At 40.8% G+C, this 18,784-nt stretch overlaps 1 protein-coding gene across 9 annotated transcripts in view; it reads right to left on the bottom strand.

The window, feature by feature from the left end:
• PRTFDC1 (phosphoribosyl transferase domain containing 1) overlaps positions 1 to 18,784 on the bottom strand; it is a 103,573-nt gene that overhangs the window by 10,219 nt on the left and 74,570 nt on the right. For all 9 annotated transcript variants that reach the window (XM_058436617.1, XM_032145011.2, XM_058436612.1 and 6 more), the window contains one exon: positions 12,940 to 13,005. In XM_058436617.1, coding sequence (XP_058292600.1) covers positions 12,940 to 13,005 — 66 coding nt within the window. The remainder of the gene's footprint in view (positions 1 to 12,939; positions 13,006 to 18,784) is intronic.

Raw genomic sequence — 18,784 nt, 5'->3', positions numbered from 1 at the left:
ACTCTCAAGGCATTCCTCTACCTCTCCCCCAAGAACACTGTGATATGGTTTGGATCTGTGTCCCTGCCCAAATCTCATGTTGAAATGTAATCCTCAGTGCTAGAGGCAGGGCCTGGTGGGAGGTGACTGGATCATGGGGGTGGGTCTCATGAATGGTTTAGCATCATCATGCCCCTTGATGGTGTTGTCCTGATAGTGAGTTGCCCTGAAATCTGGTTGTTTAAAGATGTATGACACCTCCCCCTCTTTCTCTTGCTCCATATCTGTCTCCAGACATGTGAAGTGCTGCTCTCCCTTTGCCTCTGCCATAATTTTTTTTTTTTGAAACAGGGTCCCACTCTGTCACCCAGGCCGGAGTGCAGTAGTGCGATCTCCATTCACTGTAACCTCCGCTTCCCGGGTTCAAGCCATTCTCCCACCTCACCTTCCCACGTGGCTGGGATTATAGGTATGCACCACCATGCCTGGCTAATTTTTGTATTTTTAGTAGAGATGGAGTTTTATCATGTTGGCCAGGCTGGTCTCAAACTTCTGAGCTCAAGTGATCTGCCCTCCTTGGCCTCCCAAAGTGCTGGAATTACAGGCACGAGCCGCCACACCCAGCCACCTTCTGCCACAGTTTTAAGTTTCCTGAAGCCTCCCCGGAAGCAGAACAGATGCCAGCATCATGCTTCCTATACAGCCTGCGGAACTGTGAGCCAATTACGCCTTTTCTCTTTATAAATTACCCAGTCTCAGGTATTTCTTTATGTCAGTGTGAGGAAGGACTAATACACGATGATTGTACTGCATTTTAATTTCTTGTTTGATATCTGTCTTCCCCACTATATTCTAATCTCCATGACGCGGGGATCATGTTTGTCTTGATTCCTACCGCATTGCCAGAAACTAGCATAATGCCTGCATATAAATGCTCAATAATTATTTGTTGAATAAAGCAATAATAACTGATTAAACTTATTACTGAGTTAAAACTGACCGATTAATTGGATTAGCAGTGACATGTTTGTTAATGCTGCCCCACCAAATTAAAATATGACTGTTAATATACCATCCCAGTTTACTAAATGGTGAGATTATTCTTTCAACGTAATGGTGTTTTTCTTTCTTTAGCTGACCTTTCATTTATCTCTATGATTTATACAGTACTTTAAGAATCATGACTTGGCACAGTGGCTCTCGTCTGTAATCCCAGCACTTTAGGAGGCCGAGGTGGGTGGATCACCTGAGGTCAGGAGTTCGAGACCGGCCTGGCCAACTTGGTGAAACCCCGTCTCTACTAAAATATACAAAAATTAGCTGGGCGTGGTGGTAGGTGACTGTAATCCCAGCTACCCAGGAGGCTGAGGCGGGAGAATCACTTGAACCTAGGAGGCAGAGGTTGCAGTGAACCAAGATTGCACCACTGCACTCCAGCCTAGGTGACAGGGTGAGACTCCATCTCAAAAGAAAACAAAAATCAGATAAAATACTACACATTCAATAACTTACTTATGTTTAATGCAAGATTTAATTAATAAAGATGTTAACCACCCAACCACCAAACCAGCCAACCAACAACTCTTGTTAACTTTGCACCGTATGTCAAATGCATTCTTATGTGAAAATAACTTCTTGGAAGTGTTTTTCTGTCAGTTATGACATTTTTATTCATTAAATCCATTGAAAATCTTAATTTTATCATGGAAATGTATAAGATTATTTTGTCCATTTTTGAAGCAGGGCATGCCATGGTACCCTCCACTCTTTCAGTGTATTTCAGTATATTGAAACCCCTTCTGTAACAAAAAATACAAGAGTCATGCTGCCAGGGGAGTCCTCTTGGTATTTTCAACACGAATTTCTATGATCTTAACGACCAATTTGCAGTAGTTACTTGATATGTGCGTTTTTAGTTTGATTGACGCTTACCAATCAGACCTATAAACCAACCAGAATACTTGGAGAATGTTGTGGTTAATTTAATTTTCTGGCTCACAATCTCTTTTTGTTTCAACTTTAAAAAGAAAAACCTTTCTAAAATGTGTTAGTCTGCATTCCTGCCTAATTAAGTAGAGTGTATGTATTGAATGTAATTAAATATTTTTTGACAGTACAGAACCTTGCAAAACAATAGAGTCATCTTTGAAAAGATTAGCTTCAATCCTTAATATAGTGGTAAGTGGGAAGTAAGATTTGGATGTATACTGATATTGAAAGATATTGAAAGACACTGTCAAAATTATTCAAATACATTTTCAAATCAAGGTAATGCATACACATGTTTAAAATAGATTGAGGCCAGGCGCCGAGGCTCACGCCTGTAATCCCAGCACTCTGGGAGGCCGAGGCGGGCAAATCACCTGAGGTCAGGAGTTCAAGATCAGCCTGGCCAGTGTATTGAAACCCCTTCTGTACCAAAAAATATAAAAATTAGCTAGACTTGGTGACCAGCTTGTAGTCCTAGCCACTTGGGAGGCTGAGGCAGGAGAAGTGCCTGAACCTGGGAGGTGGAGGTCGCAGTGAGCTGAGATGGTGCCACTGCACTCCAGCTTGGGCAACAGAGTAAGACTCCATCTCAAAAAAAAAAAAAAAACCAAAAAACAAAAAACAAAAAACAAATCAAATAGATTGAAAGGTTTTTAAAAGAAAAACACCCCTCCATCACTTCACCTCTGTTCGCTCCCAATTTTGTTTCCCAGAGACAGTCACTTTTAACTCTTTTAGCTGTTTTTCTGCTTGTTATCTTTTTATTTCTAAAAAATAGACTCAGTCGTGTTTCACATAGTTATTTCTGTACTTAAAAACATATTTAAATCATTTATTGACTTTTGGTTTGCTTGTTTCTTAAAAAGGGTTTAAGTATAAATGCATATTTTTAAATTTTATTTTTATTTTTTAGAGACAGGATCTCGATCATAGCTCCCTGTAACCTCGAACTCCCGGCCTCAAGTGATCCTCCCTCCTCAGCCTCCCAGAGTGCTAGGATTACAGGCATGAGCCACTGCGCCAGCCGTGTATTCATTCTTATTATAGAAAGTGCATATATTTCCTTATATATAAATATATATCTGTGAAAGAAAGTTTATACTTTCTATAATATATAAATATAAAACATTACAGAATGCTTGAAAACCAGAAAAGTCTAAAGACTTTCTAAATTTTTGATACATGCTTAACTGTTTATATAAAATTTTTATGTGCTTTAAAATAGATTAAAGGTATCATGACATTCTTTATTATGTATAGCCAAACTATTATACATCCAACAAAAATGATGATAATTTCTTAACATCATATAAAGCCTACTATATATTCAAATTTCCCCAGTTGTCCTTAAAATGGCCTTTGTAGCTGCTTTATCCAACCTATACGATGGATTGGATCTTCCCTTCTCTTTTAATTTAGAACAGTCTCTTTTGCTATATAGGCATAGCTTGTTTTTTACATTTCTCTTTTTTTCGTGATGAAGTCTCACTCTATTGCCCAGGCTGGAGTGCAATGGCGTGATCTCGGCTCACTGCAAACTCTGCCTCCTGGGTTCAAATGATTCTACTGCCTCAGCCTCCCGAGTAGCTGGGATTACAAGTGTGCACCACCATGCATGGATAATTTTTGTATTTTTAGTAGAGATGGGGTTTCACCATGTTGGCCAGGCTGGTCTTGAATTTCTGACCTCAGGTGATCTGCCCCTCTTGGCCTCCTAAATTTCTCTTTATTGCACCTTGCAGAGACTGTGTTTTTTTTTTTTGTTTGGTTTTTGTTTTACAAATTGAAGGTTTATGGCAACCCTGTGTTGAGCACGTTGTATTGGTGTCATTTTTCTGACAGCGTGTACTCACTTTGTGTCTCTGTGTCATATTCTGGAAATTCTTGCAATATTTCAAACACTTTCATTGTCATTGTGGTTATGGTGATCTGGGATCAGCGATCTTTAATGTACTATTTGTTTTTATTTTATTTCTTTTGAGACAGAATCTTGCTTTGTTGCCCAGGCTGGAGTGCAGTGGCACAATCTCGGCTCACGGCAACCTCAGCCTCCTGGGTTCAAGCGATTCTCCTGCCTCAGCCTCCCAAGTAGCTGGGATTATAGGTGCACGCCACCATGCCCAGCTAATTTTTTTGTATTTTTAGTAGAGAAGGGGTTTCACCCTGTTGGCCAGGCTGGTCTCCAACTCCTAACCTCAGATGATCCACCCACTCGGCCTCCCAAAGTGCTGGGATTACAGGCATGAGTCACTGTGCCCCACCTAGACTGACTCTTTTTAGGGACTAATGCACTTGGTGACTTTAAGTTGAAGCCAATGCTCACTTACCATTCCAAAAATGCTAGGGTGCTTAAGAATGATGCTAAATCGACTTTACCTGTGTTCTATAAATGGAGCAACAAAGCCTGTTTATACAGGCACATCTGCTTACAGAATGGTTTATTGAAATGAATATTCTATGGCCACTCTTGAGACCTACTATGCAGAAAACAAGATTCCTTTCAAAATATTATGCTCATTAACAATCTACTTGGTCACTTAAGAGCTCTGATGGAGATGTTTACAAGGAGATTATTTTCATACCTGCTAACACAACATCCATTTTGCAGCCCATAGAGTCATTTAAACTTTCAAGTCGTATTATTTAAGAAATAGATTTTGTAAGGTGATAGCTGCCCATAGATAGTGATTCCTCTGATGGATCTGCGTAAATTGAAAACCTGAAGATCCACCATTCTAGATGCCATTCAGAGCATTCGTCATCCATGAGTGGAGATCAAAATATCAACATGAATAGGAGTTTGGAAGAAGTTGATTCCAACCCTCATGCATGACTTTGAGGGGCTCAAGGTTTCAGTGGAGAGGCCGAGGGTGGTGGCTGCTGCAGGTAATCCTAGCACTTTGGGAGGCCAAAGTGGGCAGATTGCTTGAGCCCAGTGGTTTGAGACCAGCCTGGGCAATATGGGAAAACGCTGTCTCTACAAAAAATGAGGTGGGAGGATCACCTGAGCCTGGGGAGGTCGAGGCTACAGTGAGCCATGACTATGCCACTGCACACCAGCCTGAGCGACAGAGCGACAACTCGTCTCAAAAAAAAAAAAAAAAGACTTTAGTGGAGGAAGTACCTGCAGATGTGGTGGCAATAGCAAGAGAACCTGAATTAGAAGTGGAGCCTGAAGATGTGACTGAATTGCTGTAATCTGATGATCAAACTTGAACAGATAAGGTGTTGCTTTTTATAGATGAGCAAAGAAAGTGGTTTCTTGAGGTGGAATTTACTCCTGGTGAAGATGCTGTGAACATTGTTGAAATGACAACAAAGGGTTTAAAATATTATATATACTTAGTCGATAAAGCAGTAGCATGGCTGGAGAGGATTAACTTCAATTTTGAAAGAAGTTCTATGTGGGTAAAATGCTATCAAACAGCATCACCATCTACAGAGAAATCTTTCATGAAAGGAAGAGTCAATCTAAGCAGCGAACTTCACTGTTGTCTTGTTTTAAGAAATTGCTACAGCCACCCCAACCTTCTGAAGCACCTACCAGCCTGATCAGTCAGCAGCCATCAACATCATGGCAAGACCCTCCACCAGCAAAAAGATGATGACACACTGAAGGCTCAGATGATCATTAGCATTTTTTTTTTTAGCAATGAAGTAGTTTTTCATTAAGTTATGTGCCTTATTTTTTAGACATAATGTTATTGCACACTTAGTAGACTACCATACTGTATAAACATAAGTTTTATATGCACTGAAAAATCAAAAAATTTGTGTGGCTCTCTTTATTGTGGTGGTCTGAAACCAAATCCACAATAACTCTGAGATATGGCTGTGCCTAAGATTAGCTTAAAGAGTTAAAGAGCCAAAACTATTTATCTTTATATAATCAATATATGACATGGAGGCTGGGTGTGATGGCTCATACCTATAATCCCAGCACTTTGGGAAGCCAAGGCAGGCAGATTGCTTGAGGCCAGGAGTTCGAGAACATCCTAGCCAACATGGTGAAACTCAGTCTCTACTAAAAATATAAAAATTAGCCAGGCATGGTGGCGCACACCTGTAGTCCCAGCTACTTGAGAGGCTGAGGCACATGAATTGCTTGAACCAGGGAAGCGGAGGTTGCAGTGAGCTGAGATCGTGCCACTGCACTCCAGCCTGGGTGACAGAGTGAGACTCTGTCTCAACAAAACAAAACAAAAGAAATGAACAAAAATACATAACATGGAGACTGGCATCTAGTAGGTGCTCAAGAAATACCTGTGTAGTGAATCAACAATTTTGACCTCATTTCTTTCACTTTCTCTAGTTCATTGTATTTCTGATTCATCCCCTCCATTTTTCCTTAACAATCTGCAATTCCTCCTTAACCAAGCTATCATCAATGTCTATTGCTTTTAATTTTGCACTAAGCAATTTCCTAAAATTCGCGTTTTTTGAGTGGGCAACTTCTCTTTTCAGTACACACTGTGCCTCCCAAACACTTCCAATCTGATAACTCTGATCACTGCATCTGAGATGTTTGCCAGTTACTGTCTTAGTCATCTCATCACACCTCGCTCATTTCCTCCCAGAAAGCCAATAAAATCTGCAGCCTAGGAGCTGCAGGCAAAAACTCTATGAGGAATCTCTGGCTAATCACAAGGGATTTCCTAACAAAAAAGAAAAAGAAAGGAAGAAAGAAGAAAAGAAGGGAGGAAAGAATTGCACAAATCTACATGATACTCTTAAACAGGTTATTCCTACTTCTAGTATTTTAGAGCACACAGTGATTTGCACACCACACTGTCTCATCTGCAACAGTGTAGTTTGGTGGCCGTGGTCACACTAATCAAGAGCAATGGCAGCAGTGACAATGGGCTGTATTGGGGATGTGGAGAATGAGTAGGAATGTGAATATAAACCCCATGGAAAAGGGAATGTAGTTTAGCATTTTGTTTTATGTGATAATTCACAAAATTTCCAGAATCATCAGTCAGTGGGTCTTTCCATTATTGTTCTCAGCTTAGTGAGATGCAATAAAAAAAGAATGATTTAAACCGTTAAGGCAGCCAAGGGGGAAGTTTTGGCAGGTTCCGATGCTTCATTCTGGCATTTAATTAGAATCTTAGGCTGGGCACAGTGGTTCATTCCTGTAATCTCAGCACTTTGGGAGGCTGAGGAGGGTGGATCACGTGAGGTCAGGAGTTCGAGACCAGCCTGACCAACTTGGTGAAACCCCATTTCTTCTAAAACTACAAAAATTAGCTGGGTGTGGTGGTGTGTTCCTGTAATCCCAGCCACTCAGTAGGCTGAGGCAGGAGGATCGCTTGAACCTGGGAGGTGCAGGTTGCAGTGAGCAGAGATCGTACCACTGCACTCCAGCCCGGGCGACAGAGCGAGATTCTCCCTCAAAAAAAAAAAAAAAAAAGAAAAAAACACTTATTTGAGGGCAGGTTTGGGGGGCATGTCTCCCAAAATTTGGGGCTTAACCTGCACATATGTGTTTTCATGTTGCCAGATTTGAGCCTGTTTCCATGCATTTTGTTTTATTCCACCCTTTCAGAGGTTCCTCATGAATATGAATAAAATCTTGCTTTAATAGATACACACATTTTACGAAGTGCCAATATTAAATCAACTTTGGAAAAAAAAAATCAGCCAGAGAGTACATTGTGTAGACAGCTTAAACACACCGAATAAAATGCTTTTAACATCATGAACTGAAGAGGCCATTTAACTTAATCATCGAGGGCTCACTTTTTTCAATAGCAATGACCTATTTAGAACCATGACTCAGACAGCTTCCCTTGTGAGCTTCCTTTCCTTGGAAGAAAAGAAAGAGAGAGAGAGAGAAAAGAAGAGAGAGAAAGGAAGAGAAAGAAAGGAATTTTAAAAAAGCAAAACAAAAAAAAGAAAGAAAAAGAAAGGAAGAGAGAAAAAGAGAACAAAAAAAGAAAGGAAGAGATGAGAAAGAAAGGTAGTTTCTCGGGGTTCAAAGTAAAAAATGTTTTATTTAAAAAAAGAAAGGGAGAAAGAAATGGAAGAAAGAAAGAAAAAGACAGAGAGGGAGAGAGAGAGAGAGAGAGGTGGCTATGTAGAGTCTCCTTTTTTTCTAAATATTTTAATCCCATGTCTTCAAGGGCTCCAGAAGTATTATACAGTTATGGGTTCATAATGCCTCTAACTCACAGCTTGACAAGATTATGTAGGTGAGCTATTTCCCCATGTTTTATAGAGTTCTTTCATACACAAATTTAATTTTAAAAAATCCTTTCTAGCCCTCCCTCCTTTATTTAACTCTGTCACGGCTCCTTTTGATGCCACGATTCCTTCTCTTCCACCCTAACTTGGCTCCTGTAGTTCAAGTGCTCCTGCAGGCTCCGCCAACCCCACCTCCAAACTGCTGTCTCCCCTCTTTCAGCCATTCTTCCCTCTTGTCAGTTTCATTTTCCTAAAACACAGCTCCATGATGTCATCTCTGCTCAAATACTTTTGTGCCTCTTGTTTGCTTTGCTGAGCAAGTTCAACTCTTCATTGCTACTTTCAATGTATTCTACACACCAAACCCCGTGTTTTCAGTTTTTTTTTTTCCTACTACTTCCCCATTTTTGATTAATTTCCTTTAGTCATGCTGGTCCACTTATGTCCAGTGATCCCACTCTTTTCTCGATTACCCCATTCCATATTTTAATTTTTATTATTATTCTTGTAGGCTTTGTGGAATTTTCTTCGAAGCCGTCAACTATTTATGGAGGATTAGGGCTAATTATTAGTGGGAGATAGGTTGTGGTATTGTATTAAATTTTGGTGGGGTTTTTGTAGGTTTAATTTTTTTTTTGTTTTGAGACAGGGTCTTGCTCTATCACCCAGGCTAGAGTGCAGTGGCATGATCTTGGCTCACTGCAACTTCTGCCTCCAGGGTTCAAGCAATTCTCCTGCCTCAGCTGGGATTAGAGGTGTGTGCCATCACGTCTGGCTAATTTTTGTATTTTTAGTAGAGACCAGGGTCTTGCCATGTTGCCCAGGCTGGTCTCAAACTCCCGACCTCAAGTGATCCACTCGCCTCAGTCTCCCAAAGTGCTGGGATTACAGGCATGAGCTACTGTGCCTGGCTGGCTTAATGGTTTTTAAAATTTATTTGGAGGGAAGGATCGTTGGTTTTGGGTACATGACAGTGATAGCTATGGAGGAGTACCTTGAGGCTTGGGGGTCAAATGTTGCCATTGGGGGACCCTTCCTCTCTCTTCTATGTTAGTCATAAACACTTCTATTCCAGGCAAAAGCTTACCCTCCCCTCTCTAAGACTATCTGAATCCTAAGGAATCCTTCATTCTTTGGATTTCTTTAAATCCAAGGAGAGTCTTGTGTGGAAAGGCCTATGGGACTCTTCTTAGAGTGTCAAGCATGAAATAAGATAAGGTATGTTCCTGGGAACAAATTCCTGGCAGAGTAATAACACGATGATAAATGTAGTTTAAATGTAAGTTTACTGAATGACTGACAAATTGTATTATGACTACAGGAGAAAGGAGAAGTCACTGCAGCCTCAACCTCCTGAGCCCAGGTGATCACCCACCTCAGCCTCCTGAGTAGCTGAGACTACAGGCGTGCACCACCATGCCTGGCTAAATTTTAAATTTCTTTTGTAGAGACACAGTCTCACTATGTTGCTCAGGCTAGTCTCAAACTCCTGGCCTCAACAATCCTTTCATCCACTGCAGATATTTATTGCAGTTTCAGACTTTCTTCTACACCCATTAAAACAAGTATCCACTAACTGTTGGGTGCCTTTTCCTTTTACATTTTTTTTTTTTTCCAGCCAGTGTATATTCTGCATGATGGAAAGATTTTGGAGAGCCTCTAAAATTATTTCTAAAATCTTGCCAATCCTTATTTTTTAAATTTAATTTTTTCATTGATACACAATGTTTTATGTATTTATGGAGTACATGAGTGTTTGTTACATGCACAGAATGTGTAATGAGCAGGTCAGGGTATTTGGGGTAGCCATTGCCTTGACTGTCTGTCATTTCTATGTGTTGGGAACATTTTAAGTCTTCTAGCTACTTTGAAATATACAACACATTACTGTTAACCATAGTCACTCTACATTGCCATTGAATAGTGGGGCTTATTTGTTCTATCTAACTTAATTGATAACCTTTCATGGAGAGGCTGAATGAAGAATGAGTGAACAGAGTGGGTCATATGAAGGCCTTTATCTTTTTTTTTTTTAATGTTACTCATATCTTGTATTTTATTTCTTACGAAAATGGCTACCCAAAGAAGTCATCGTAGCAGCCTACTATTCTAAGGCAGCAACTATAACTTAAATGCTAACAAACTCACTCCATAAGACCAAAAACCCTTCCCCAGGGCTGTAATGGGCATTTAGGTTTCCCAAACCCAGTGACAACTCATGATTTTTATTACCTATCGAATGGAAACAAATGGATTTTAATAGTTCCCCTACAGCTGAAAAACTCCACAAGCAATACATTGCATCTACCTACATGATCCGTTGACTCATGTCAGAAATAGCTTCTAAAACATTTACAACTGTGATGTTCAAACTAGGCTCTGGCTACTTCTGGTGGTTATTTGGTGTTATGCCAAGGCATATTGGAAGGCCTTTATCTTTTTTAAGGAAAAGGAAATTTTAAAAGCTAAGTGAAATTTTTTTTCACTGTTCCACCTCAGCTGTGTTGCATTCACTTCCTCAGTCCCCCTTGAATCTCCTGTGGGGAAGCCCTTCTGCCTCAACAAAGAGGGTGCTCCTCCCTCACTCAGCACCTTCCCCTCCACCTCTCAATTAACCAGCTGGTGGGTTTGTCCTTGGGTGTGACCAGGTGGACTTATTTACCATTTCCCTCTGCCCTGTCCTCTCTTCCCCCAAATTAATCGAAGACTTCTAATTTCTATATAAGAGGACCATCCACTTGTTCAGTCACCAAATATTTATTCCAATTTGTTATGGACCAGGTATGGTCTCTGCCCACTTCATGCTTACTTCCTGGTTGGGGAGAGAGGCAAATAAAAAATAATCCCTAATGTAAACACTGCAACTTGTGGAAAGGGCTCTAGTGGAAACAAGGTATGGATATACAGATTACTATTATTTTTTTAAGGGACAGAGTCTTGTTCTGTCGCCCAGGCTGGAGTGCACTGGTGCCATCATAACTCACTGCAGCCTTAGCTCCTGAGCTTAAGTGGTCCTCTTCTTCAGCCTCCCAAGTAGCTGGGATTACAGGTGCGCACCACCATGCCTGGCTAATTTTTGTATTTTTAGTAGAGACAGGGTTTTGCTATGTTGGCCTGGCAGGTCTCGAACTTCCGACCTCAAATGATCTGCCCACCTCGGCCTCTGAAAGTGCTGGGATTGCAGGCATGAGCCACCATGCCCAGCCGTCTATGTGCAAATTTCTTCTTGGCATTCATTTGGGAATTTTAGAGTTGTCACTTTGACAGACTCCATAGCAAAAGCACAAGGTAAACTATTTCTTTTGTGTAATAAACCTGTAAGGCAGTGTCCTACAATAAAATGCTAAAATGACGTATTCGCTAAAGACCACTCCAGGGTCGTTAAAACTTATGAATTTCTGGAAATTACTTTGAGTATTTTGGCTTTCTAGGATGTTGCTTTATGCACCAATGTAACAGTAACATCAAATGGTGGCTTAGTGATGCATTAACAGCAACAAGTTAATTCCGATTGTTATGCAACACAATTTACTGCTAGATAGCCATTTAACACATAGATCTACTATGCTGTAGAGGGAAGTACACTGTTTTGTAGTCAGAGTCCTTGTGGCTCCACTTTGGGCAGCCAAAGCAGGTGGATCACTTGAGGTCAGGAGTTTGAGACTGGCCTGGCCAACATGGTGAAGCCCCGTCTCTACTAAAAATACAAAATTTACCTGGGCATGGTGGCAGGTGTCTGTAATCCCAGCTACTTGGGAGGCTGAGGCAGGGGAATCATTTGAAACCAGGAGGTGGAGGTTGCAGTGAGCTGAGATCATGCCACTGCACTGCAACCTGGGGACAGAGCAAGACTCTGTCTAAAAAAAAAAAAGAAAAAAAAGTCCTTGTGGCTCTATAGCCATCCTATGATTATTACACATATTTTTATTAAATGTGGCTGCTATTTTTTTCCCTACCCAGGCATTGCATAACAATAACAACCACAAGTATGAGAGATTAAGCTTGTGTAATAGACTAATCCATTTAACTTAGAAAGCCAAGCTGTTCAGGGATAAGGAATACAAGCTAAGTCAGTACGGCTGAACAAAAACAAATTCCGGATTGCTTTTATTTGCAGCAAATATGCATTTCAAGTAACATTCCATGAACATCATCTTCGTTAGGAAACAACTCTTCTTTCCAGTTTATGTATTTATGTCAGAATCTAAACAGTCTTTTCACTTAATTATTAAGCACTGGCAGATTTGGAACTCCAAGTTACAACTGGAGGTGTTCTTCCTATTATCTAAGAGTTTACATTCTTTTTAACAGAAAAAAAGGCAAAGTGCTGAAAACGCACTCTTAAGAGTTCCTTTTCTCTTCCCTCCCAGATTTTGTACATGTCAATGAACCTGTGTAAATGTCTTACTGACGTGCCTAGGTGCGGAGGATGGATGAAAAAAAAAAAAGGCAGACGAATAAATAAAGGGAAAGCTTCCTTTTCAGAAGGTGCCTGGAAAGATGAGTAGAAAAGGATTAGAACAAGGTGGGCAAAGGGGTTTTGCTGTCTGAAATAAGATTGGAAGGAAGCTTGGAGAAGAAAGATTTGGTCTGCATGGTGTCTTGGAAGCATTCTAAAAAGAGTGTTTTAGAAAGGGGAGATCATTAAAAGGATTCACGCAGCCATTTGTATGAATTGGAAAACCTGGGAGCATGTCTGAAATGTCCTGTGAGTGCTGACCTGAAATGCAGGTCACCGATGCCCCCAGACATCAATGCGGTCTGAGCACAGTTACATGAACAAACCTTTCCAGCCAGCGTTGAAAGATCATCGCCTCCGATTATCTGCATCTCACCCATGGACTGGTCATTCTGCAAAAAAGAAGAAAAAAAAAAGGGAGACAATTTTACCGCACAAGAAAACCTTTAAAGCACATTTTCCTGTCTACCCAGTTAGTGGCCGGAATGTGCCTTACAAATATAGCACAAATAGCTAATAGGGATTCGTGGTTGCCTATGGTTACCAAGAGCCACGCTCCTGCTACTGCCCTTGAGACAAAGCTTTCTAATGGCTGGCGGGGAGAGGCTGGGTGTGCAGGGGGAATGGGAGAGAGAATGGCAGAGAGGACAGACAAATTTAACATGAAGCAAAACACTCTGGAAGGTATCTGAGCCTATCCTGGAGCAGAGAAAATTGGAGAAGACAGTTACACTTCTGTGCTTTGCCTACCTAGGGGTGGATTGAGTATGTGTCAGCTTTGCCACCAAGCCCTGATTAAAGATCTGCAGTGGAGAACAGTCAGATTCTGGTTCCCTAAGAGACTGGAGGCCTCCTCTACTCCCCATCATTGGAGATCCACCCCCTCATCTGACATCCAGGGCAATTCTAACAGGCCATGAATCAAGAAGTATTGTACTTAGACCTTCTGACATGAATGATGAGGCCTCAGCCAATTTCTGCAGTCCTAAGAATATGACACTCAGAACTATATGTGTGTGTGTATATATATATACACACACAAAACAAATATAATATACAAAATATATATACAAATATATATGCACATATGTGTGTGTATATATATGTGTGTGTGTGTGTGTGTGTGTGTGTATATATATATATATTTTTTTTTTTTTGAGACAGGGTCTCACTTTTGCCCAGGCTGGAGTGCAGTGGTGTGATCATAGCTCCATTGCAGCCTCAATCTCCCAGGCTCAAGCAATCCTCCCGTCTCGGCTTCCCAAGTAGCTGAGACTACAGACAGGCACATACTACAGTGCCTGGCTAATTTTTTTTTCTTAATTTATTTTTATTTTTAGTAGAGAAAAGATCTTGCTATGTTGTCCAGGCTGGTCTTGAACTCCCGAGCCCAAGTGATTCTCCTGTCTTGGCCTCCCAAAGTGCTGGGATTACAGAGAGGTGCCACCATGCCTGGCCTCAGAGTCATATTTAGAAGACTTTTCTTTCAAATCCTGTTAGAGTTTATGATCATTTACTTTCATCATGTTTATGTATGGTATATTATCCTGTCCTAATGAAATCTCACAAAACAAACAAACAAACAAAATGGATTGTTACATAGTGACCATCATAATAGAATGGCACAGAGGCAAAACAAGAAACAGAACCAGCCACTTGTCTCCCAGCCTCATTACAGACCCACATTAAAGGAACCAAAGCCGATATATTCAGGCAGTCTGCTTCATGACCAAGCAAGAATGCCGTGATGTTGCAATCCCTTGATTCTAACAATAACCTTGGGGAGAAAAAGACAATATAGGCACCATATGTGCTACATGCTGAACCAGGAAACGTCTTTAGTTACTGCTGTGGACAGCTGTCACTTTTGCTAGCTCAGCACCTTTCCTCCTAAAGAGGCCCTCCCTCTTCCTGCGGGGAGTCCATTCCACATGGTTCAGGTAGGGCCAGGCCTTCGCAGTGCAGGCCAACCAGCTGGGCCTGAAGCTATATCCAGTCTCAGACTTCCCAGCTACTCAAGCCAATTCCCTTAGGAATTTTACTGGGCTGGTTTGAATTGGATTCTCTCACTTGTAACTGAGTCTCTATCTAGAAGTACAGTTACTTTGTTATGGAGTTGGTCATCTGGGAAGGGAAAAAACAGCCAAACCACCAGTAGGACAGTTTTGCCAATGAAGCACCTTTTGTCTTTTTACCTTGCTGCTCAAACAAAAAAAAAAAGACCTTATAATTTTTTTACTTTTTTTTTTTTTAAGAGACATGGTCTCACTCTCACCTAGGCTGGAGAGCAGTGGTGCAATCATAGTTCACTGCTGCCTCAAATTCCTGGGCTCAAGCGATCCTCCTGCCTCAACCTCTCAAGTAGCTGGGACTACAGGTGCGCACCACTACACCTGGCCAAATATACTTTTACTTCTGCTTGGTAAAGCATTCACTCCTTACCATGGATGGTTGGAGGGAGCACAGGCAGGCAAGGAGAGAGGCTTCACACACTAGCTCATCCTGAAAGTGGTCCATTAAGTTAGATAAAACCAGTGATTTTCTTCTTATGGGAATTGATGTCAAAAGGAGAAAAATCAAAGGATATTCAGAATTTACAGATGTTTTGCTGTTTTTGTTCATATATCACCAGATATTCACAAGTAGTCATGACAGTGGTTAAGGACTTGTCAAAAATGTCAAACAAGAAAATTTTCTTGTCACTGCTAGAGATGCTGAAATAGAGGAATTAACATAGGAAAAATTTCTGCATATTAGACTTAAATATGTTGTTAATAGCAGCAGGAAAAATAAAATTTCAGTACTTCCAGGGACTGGGTTACACAGAATTGAATACAACTACTAAACCACAAAGTTTAATGTAACCAGTGAGATTTATAGTCTGTCAGATCAGAGTAAATTTCACAATAATTCTATTATTTTCATCTTCATTCTATTGATTAAAACCAAAAGCCAAAAAACATCAGATAGCTAAATAATGTGCTAAAAGTCATAGAGTATGTTACCAAGCAAGTGTTACTTAAGAAAGTCTTTCTTCTTCCAAGTGTACAAACATGTTTTTTAAAAATTTTTAATTGACCAACAATTACTGTATATATTTGATATGGTTAGGCTGTGTCCCCACCAAATCTCATCTTGAACTGTAGTTCTCATAATTCCCATGTGTCATGGGGAGGGACCAAGTGGGAGGTAAATGAATCATGGTGGCAGTTACCTTCATGCTGTTCTCATGATAATGAGTGAGTTCTCACGAGATCTGATGGTTTTATTAGGGGCTTTTCCCCCTGCTTCGTTCTGCACTTCTCCTTCCTGCCATCATGTGAAGAAGGGCATGTTTGTTTCTTCTTCCACCATGATTGTAGGTTTCCTGAGGCTTTCCTAGCCCTGTGCAACTGTGAATCAATTAAGCCTCTTTCCTCTATAAATTACCCAGTCTTGGGTATGTGTTGTTATTAGCAGCATGAGAATGGACTAATACAATATTTATGAGGTACAATGCGATGTTATGATACGTTTCTACATTATGGAATGATCAGATAAGGCTAATTAGCATATCCATCACTTCAGATATTTATCATTTCCTGTGTTGAGAACATCTAAATCCTCTTAGCTATTTTGAAATATACATTATTATTAATTATAGTCTTTGTGCTGTGCAATAGAACACCAGAACTTATTCCTCCTATCCACCTGTAACTTTGCACCCACTGACCAACCTCTCCCCTTTCCCCATTCTCCCCTGCTGCCCCCAGCCTCTGGTAAGCACCATTCTATTCTCTACTTCTATGGGTTCAACTTTTTTATATTACACATATAAATGCAATTATATGGTATTTATCACTCTGTGCCTGGCTTATTTCACTCAGCATAATGTTCTCAGTCCATTCATGTATATACATGTTTTTAATATTAGATTTGCCCTTAATTCATCTGGAATTTATATCTTCCAAGTGGATATATTGTCAATTGTTCCAATATAATTTATGGAATTATTATTTTTCCCTACTGGTTTGAAACATCATTTTGATCATATCTTTCATTCTCATATGTAAGGGTCAGTTTCTATATTTTTCTAATCTAACATGTCTACTTCAACATTAATTAATCTAACATGTCCAATTAATTAATCTAACTTGTCTATTTCCAATACTCAAATCATATTGTTATAATTCTCATAGTTTTTTTTTTTTTTTTTAAGAGACATCATCTTGTTCTGTCACCCAGGCTGGAGTGCAGTGATGTAATCATAGCTCATTGCACCCTCGAACTCCCGGCTGCCAGCAATCCTCCTGCCTTGGCCTCCCAAAGTGCTAGGATTATAGGTGTGAGCCACCACGCCTGGACTTATCAGAGCTTTTTAGTATGTTTTAATATTTGATAGGGCAAGTCCACTTGTTAGTTCTTTTTAAAAATTGCCTTGAGGCTGAGGGTGGTGGCTCATGCCTGCAGAGGCAGGCACTTTGGGAGGCTGAGGCAGGAGGATTGCTTGAGCCCAAGAGTTTGAGACCAGCCTGGGCAACATAGTGAGACCAACATTTCTACCAAACTAAAACAAAACAAAACAAAAAACCCAACCAACCCAAAACTGTCTTGATTACTTTTGTACATTTTTTTTCCTGTCTGGTAGGTTGTACAAAGATCAACTGAATTAATGCACGTGGAATATTTAGAACAGAACCGGGCACATGGTTAGCATTCAGTAAATGCTAGACAGGATTAATTTCTTTTTAAAAAATTTTATGGCCAAGGGCGGTGGCTCACACCTGTAATCCCGGCACTTTGGGAGGCCGAGGCAGGTGGATCACGAGGTCAGGAGTTCAAGACCAGCCTGACCAATATGGTGAAACCCCATGTCTACTAAAAATACAAAAATCAGGTGGGTATGGTGGCACACAACCTGTAGTCCCAGCTACTTGGGAGGCTGAGGCCGGAGAATCGCTTGAACCTGGAAGGCGGAGGTTGCAGTGAGCCGAGGTCACGTCACTGTACTCCAGCCTGGGCGACAGAGTGAGACTCCATCTCAAAAAAAAAAAAAATTTATTATTATTTATTTTATTTTATTTTTTATAGAGATGAAGTCTCACTGTATTGCCCAGGCTGGTCTCGATCGCCTGGCCCCAAGCAATCCTCCCACCTCAGTCTTCCAATTTCTTTTTCTTCTTTCCCCAACCCCCCGCCCCCTGACTCAGCCCCTGAGGAAATGGCTACTCCTCAGTCCTCCACTGGTACACTGGAGTCTAGAGCTCCCCTGGTTTAAACACTCCAGAAAAATAAGCCTTTTATTTCCCACTGGGATGGTGAAGGAAACTTAGAGGTCCAGCTTCTCCATTCAAAGGCTTTCAACCAACCTTGTTGTTTTCATTCCATTCCTTCCTTACTCCACCTTCTAAAAACCTACTCCTGAGCCTTTCAGAAATTTGTGGCACCACCCCCCTACTTCTCAGTGATAGTCCCCTCCACAGGCATTTTGATGTTCACTTTCTCTATTCGGCCGAGTCAGTGCTCTTCCTTGATCAGGCACGTACCACCATGCCCAGCTAATTTTTTTTTTTTCCAGTAGAGATTGGGTCTCACTATTTTGGTCAAGCTGGTCTCAAATGACTGGGCTACAGTGATCCTCCTGCCTCAGCCTCCCAATCGCTGGGATTATGGCCGTGAGCCATCCCACCAGGCCTAACCATGATATTTTTCTAATGGTTCAAAATCATCCTATATTTCTTGGATTGCTGTTTGTGTGTTTTTAATGAACGTCACTGGTTTGAAGATAGATGAACAATCCCAAATAAAATATTATAAGTCAGATGGGTCCATTGTTTTATTTTCTTTTGCTACCTTTGTGTATTTTTAAAGCAAAGTTATGCCAGCCTCATGTGATAAGTTGTTTTTTCTATGCACTAGAAGATTCCGTAATAAATGGATTTAGCTGTTTCACTAATGTTCAGTAGAGCTCAGAAATAGTTTTAGTTTATTTTATTTTTGAGACAGAGTCTTGCTCTGTTGCACAGGCTGGAGTGCAGGGGTACAATCTCGGCTCACTGCAACCTCCGCCTCCCCAGTTCAAGCGATTCTCCCACTTCACCCTCCTGAGTAGCTGGGATTACAGGTGTGCGCCACCATGACGGGCTAATTTTTGTATTTTTAGTAGAGACAGCATTTTGCCATGTTGGTCAG

Source organism: Hylobates moloch, unplaced genomic scaffold, assembly GCF_009828535.3.
Source record: "Hylobates moloch isolate HMO894 unplaced genomic scaffold, HMol_V3 SCAFFOLD_3, whole genome shotgun sequence".
In the NCBI taxonomy this organism is placed as follows: Eukaryota; Metazoa; Chordata; class Mammalia; order Primates; family Hylobatidae; genus Hylobates; species Hylobates moloch.
This window is presented reverse-complemented; position numbering and strand designations above follow the sequence as displayed.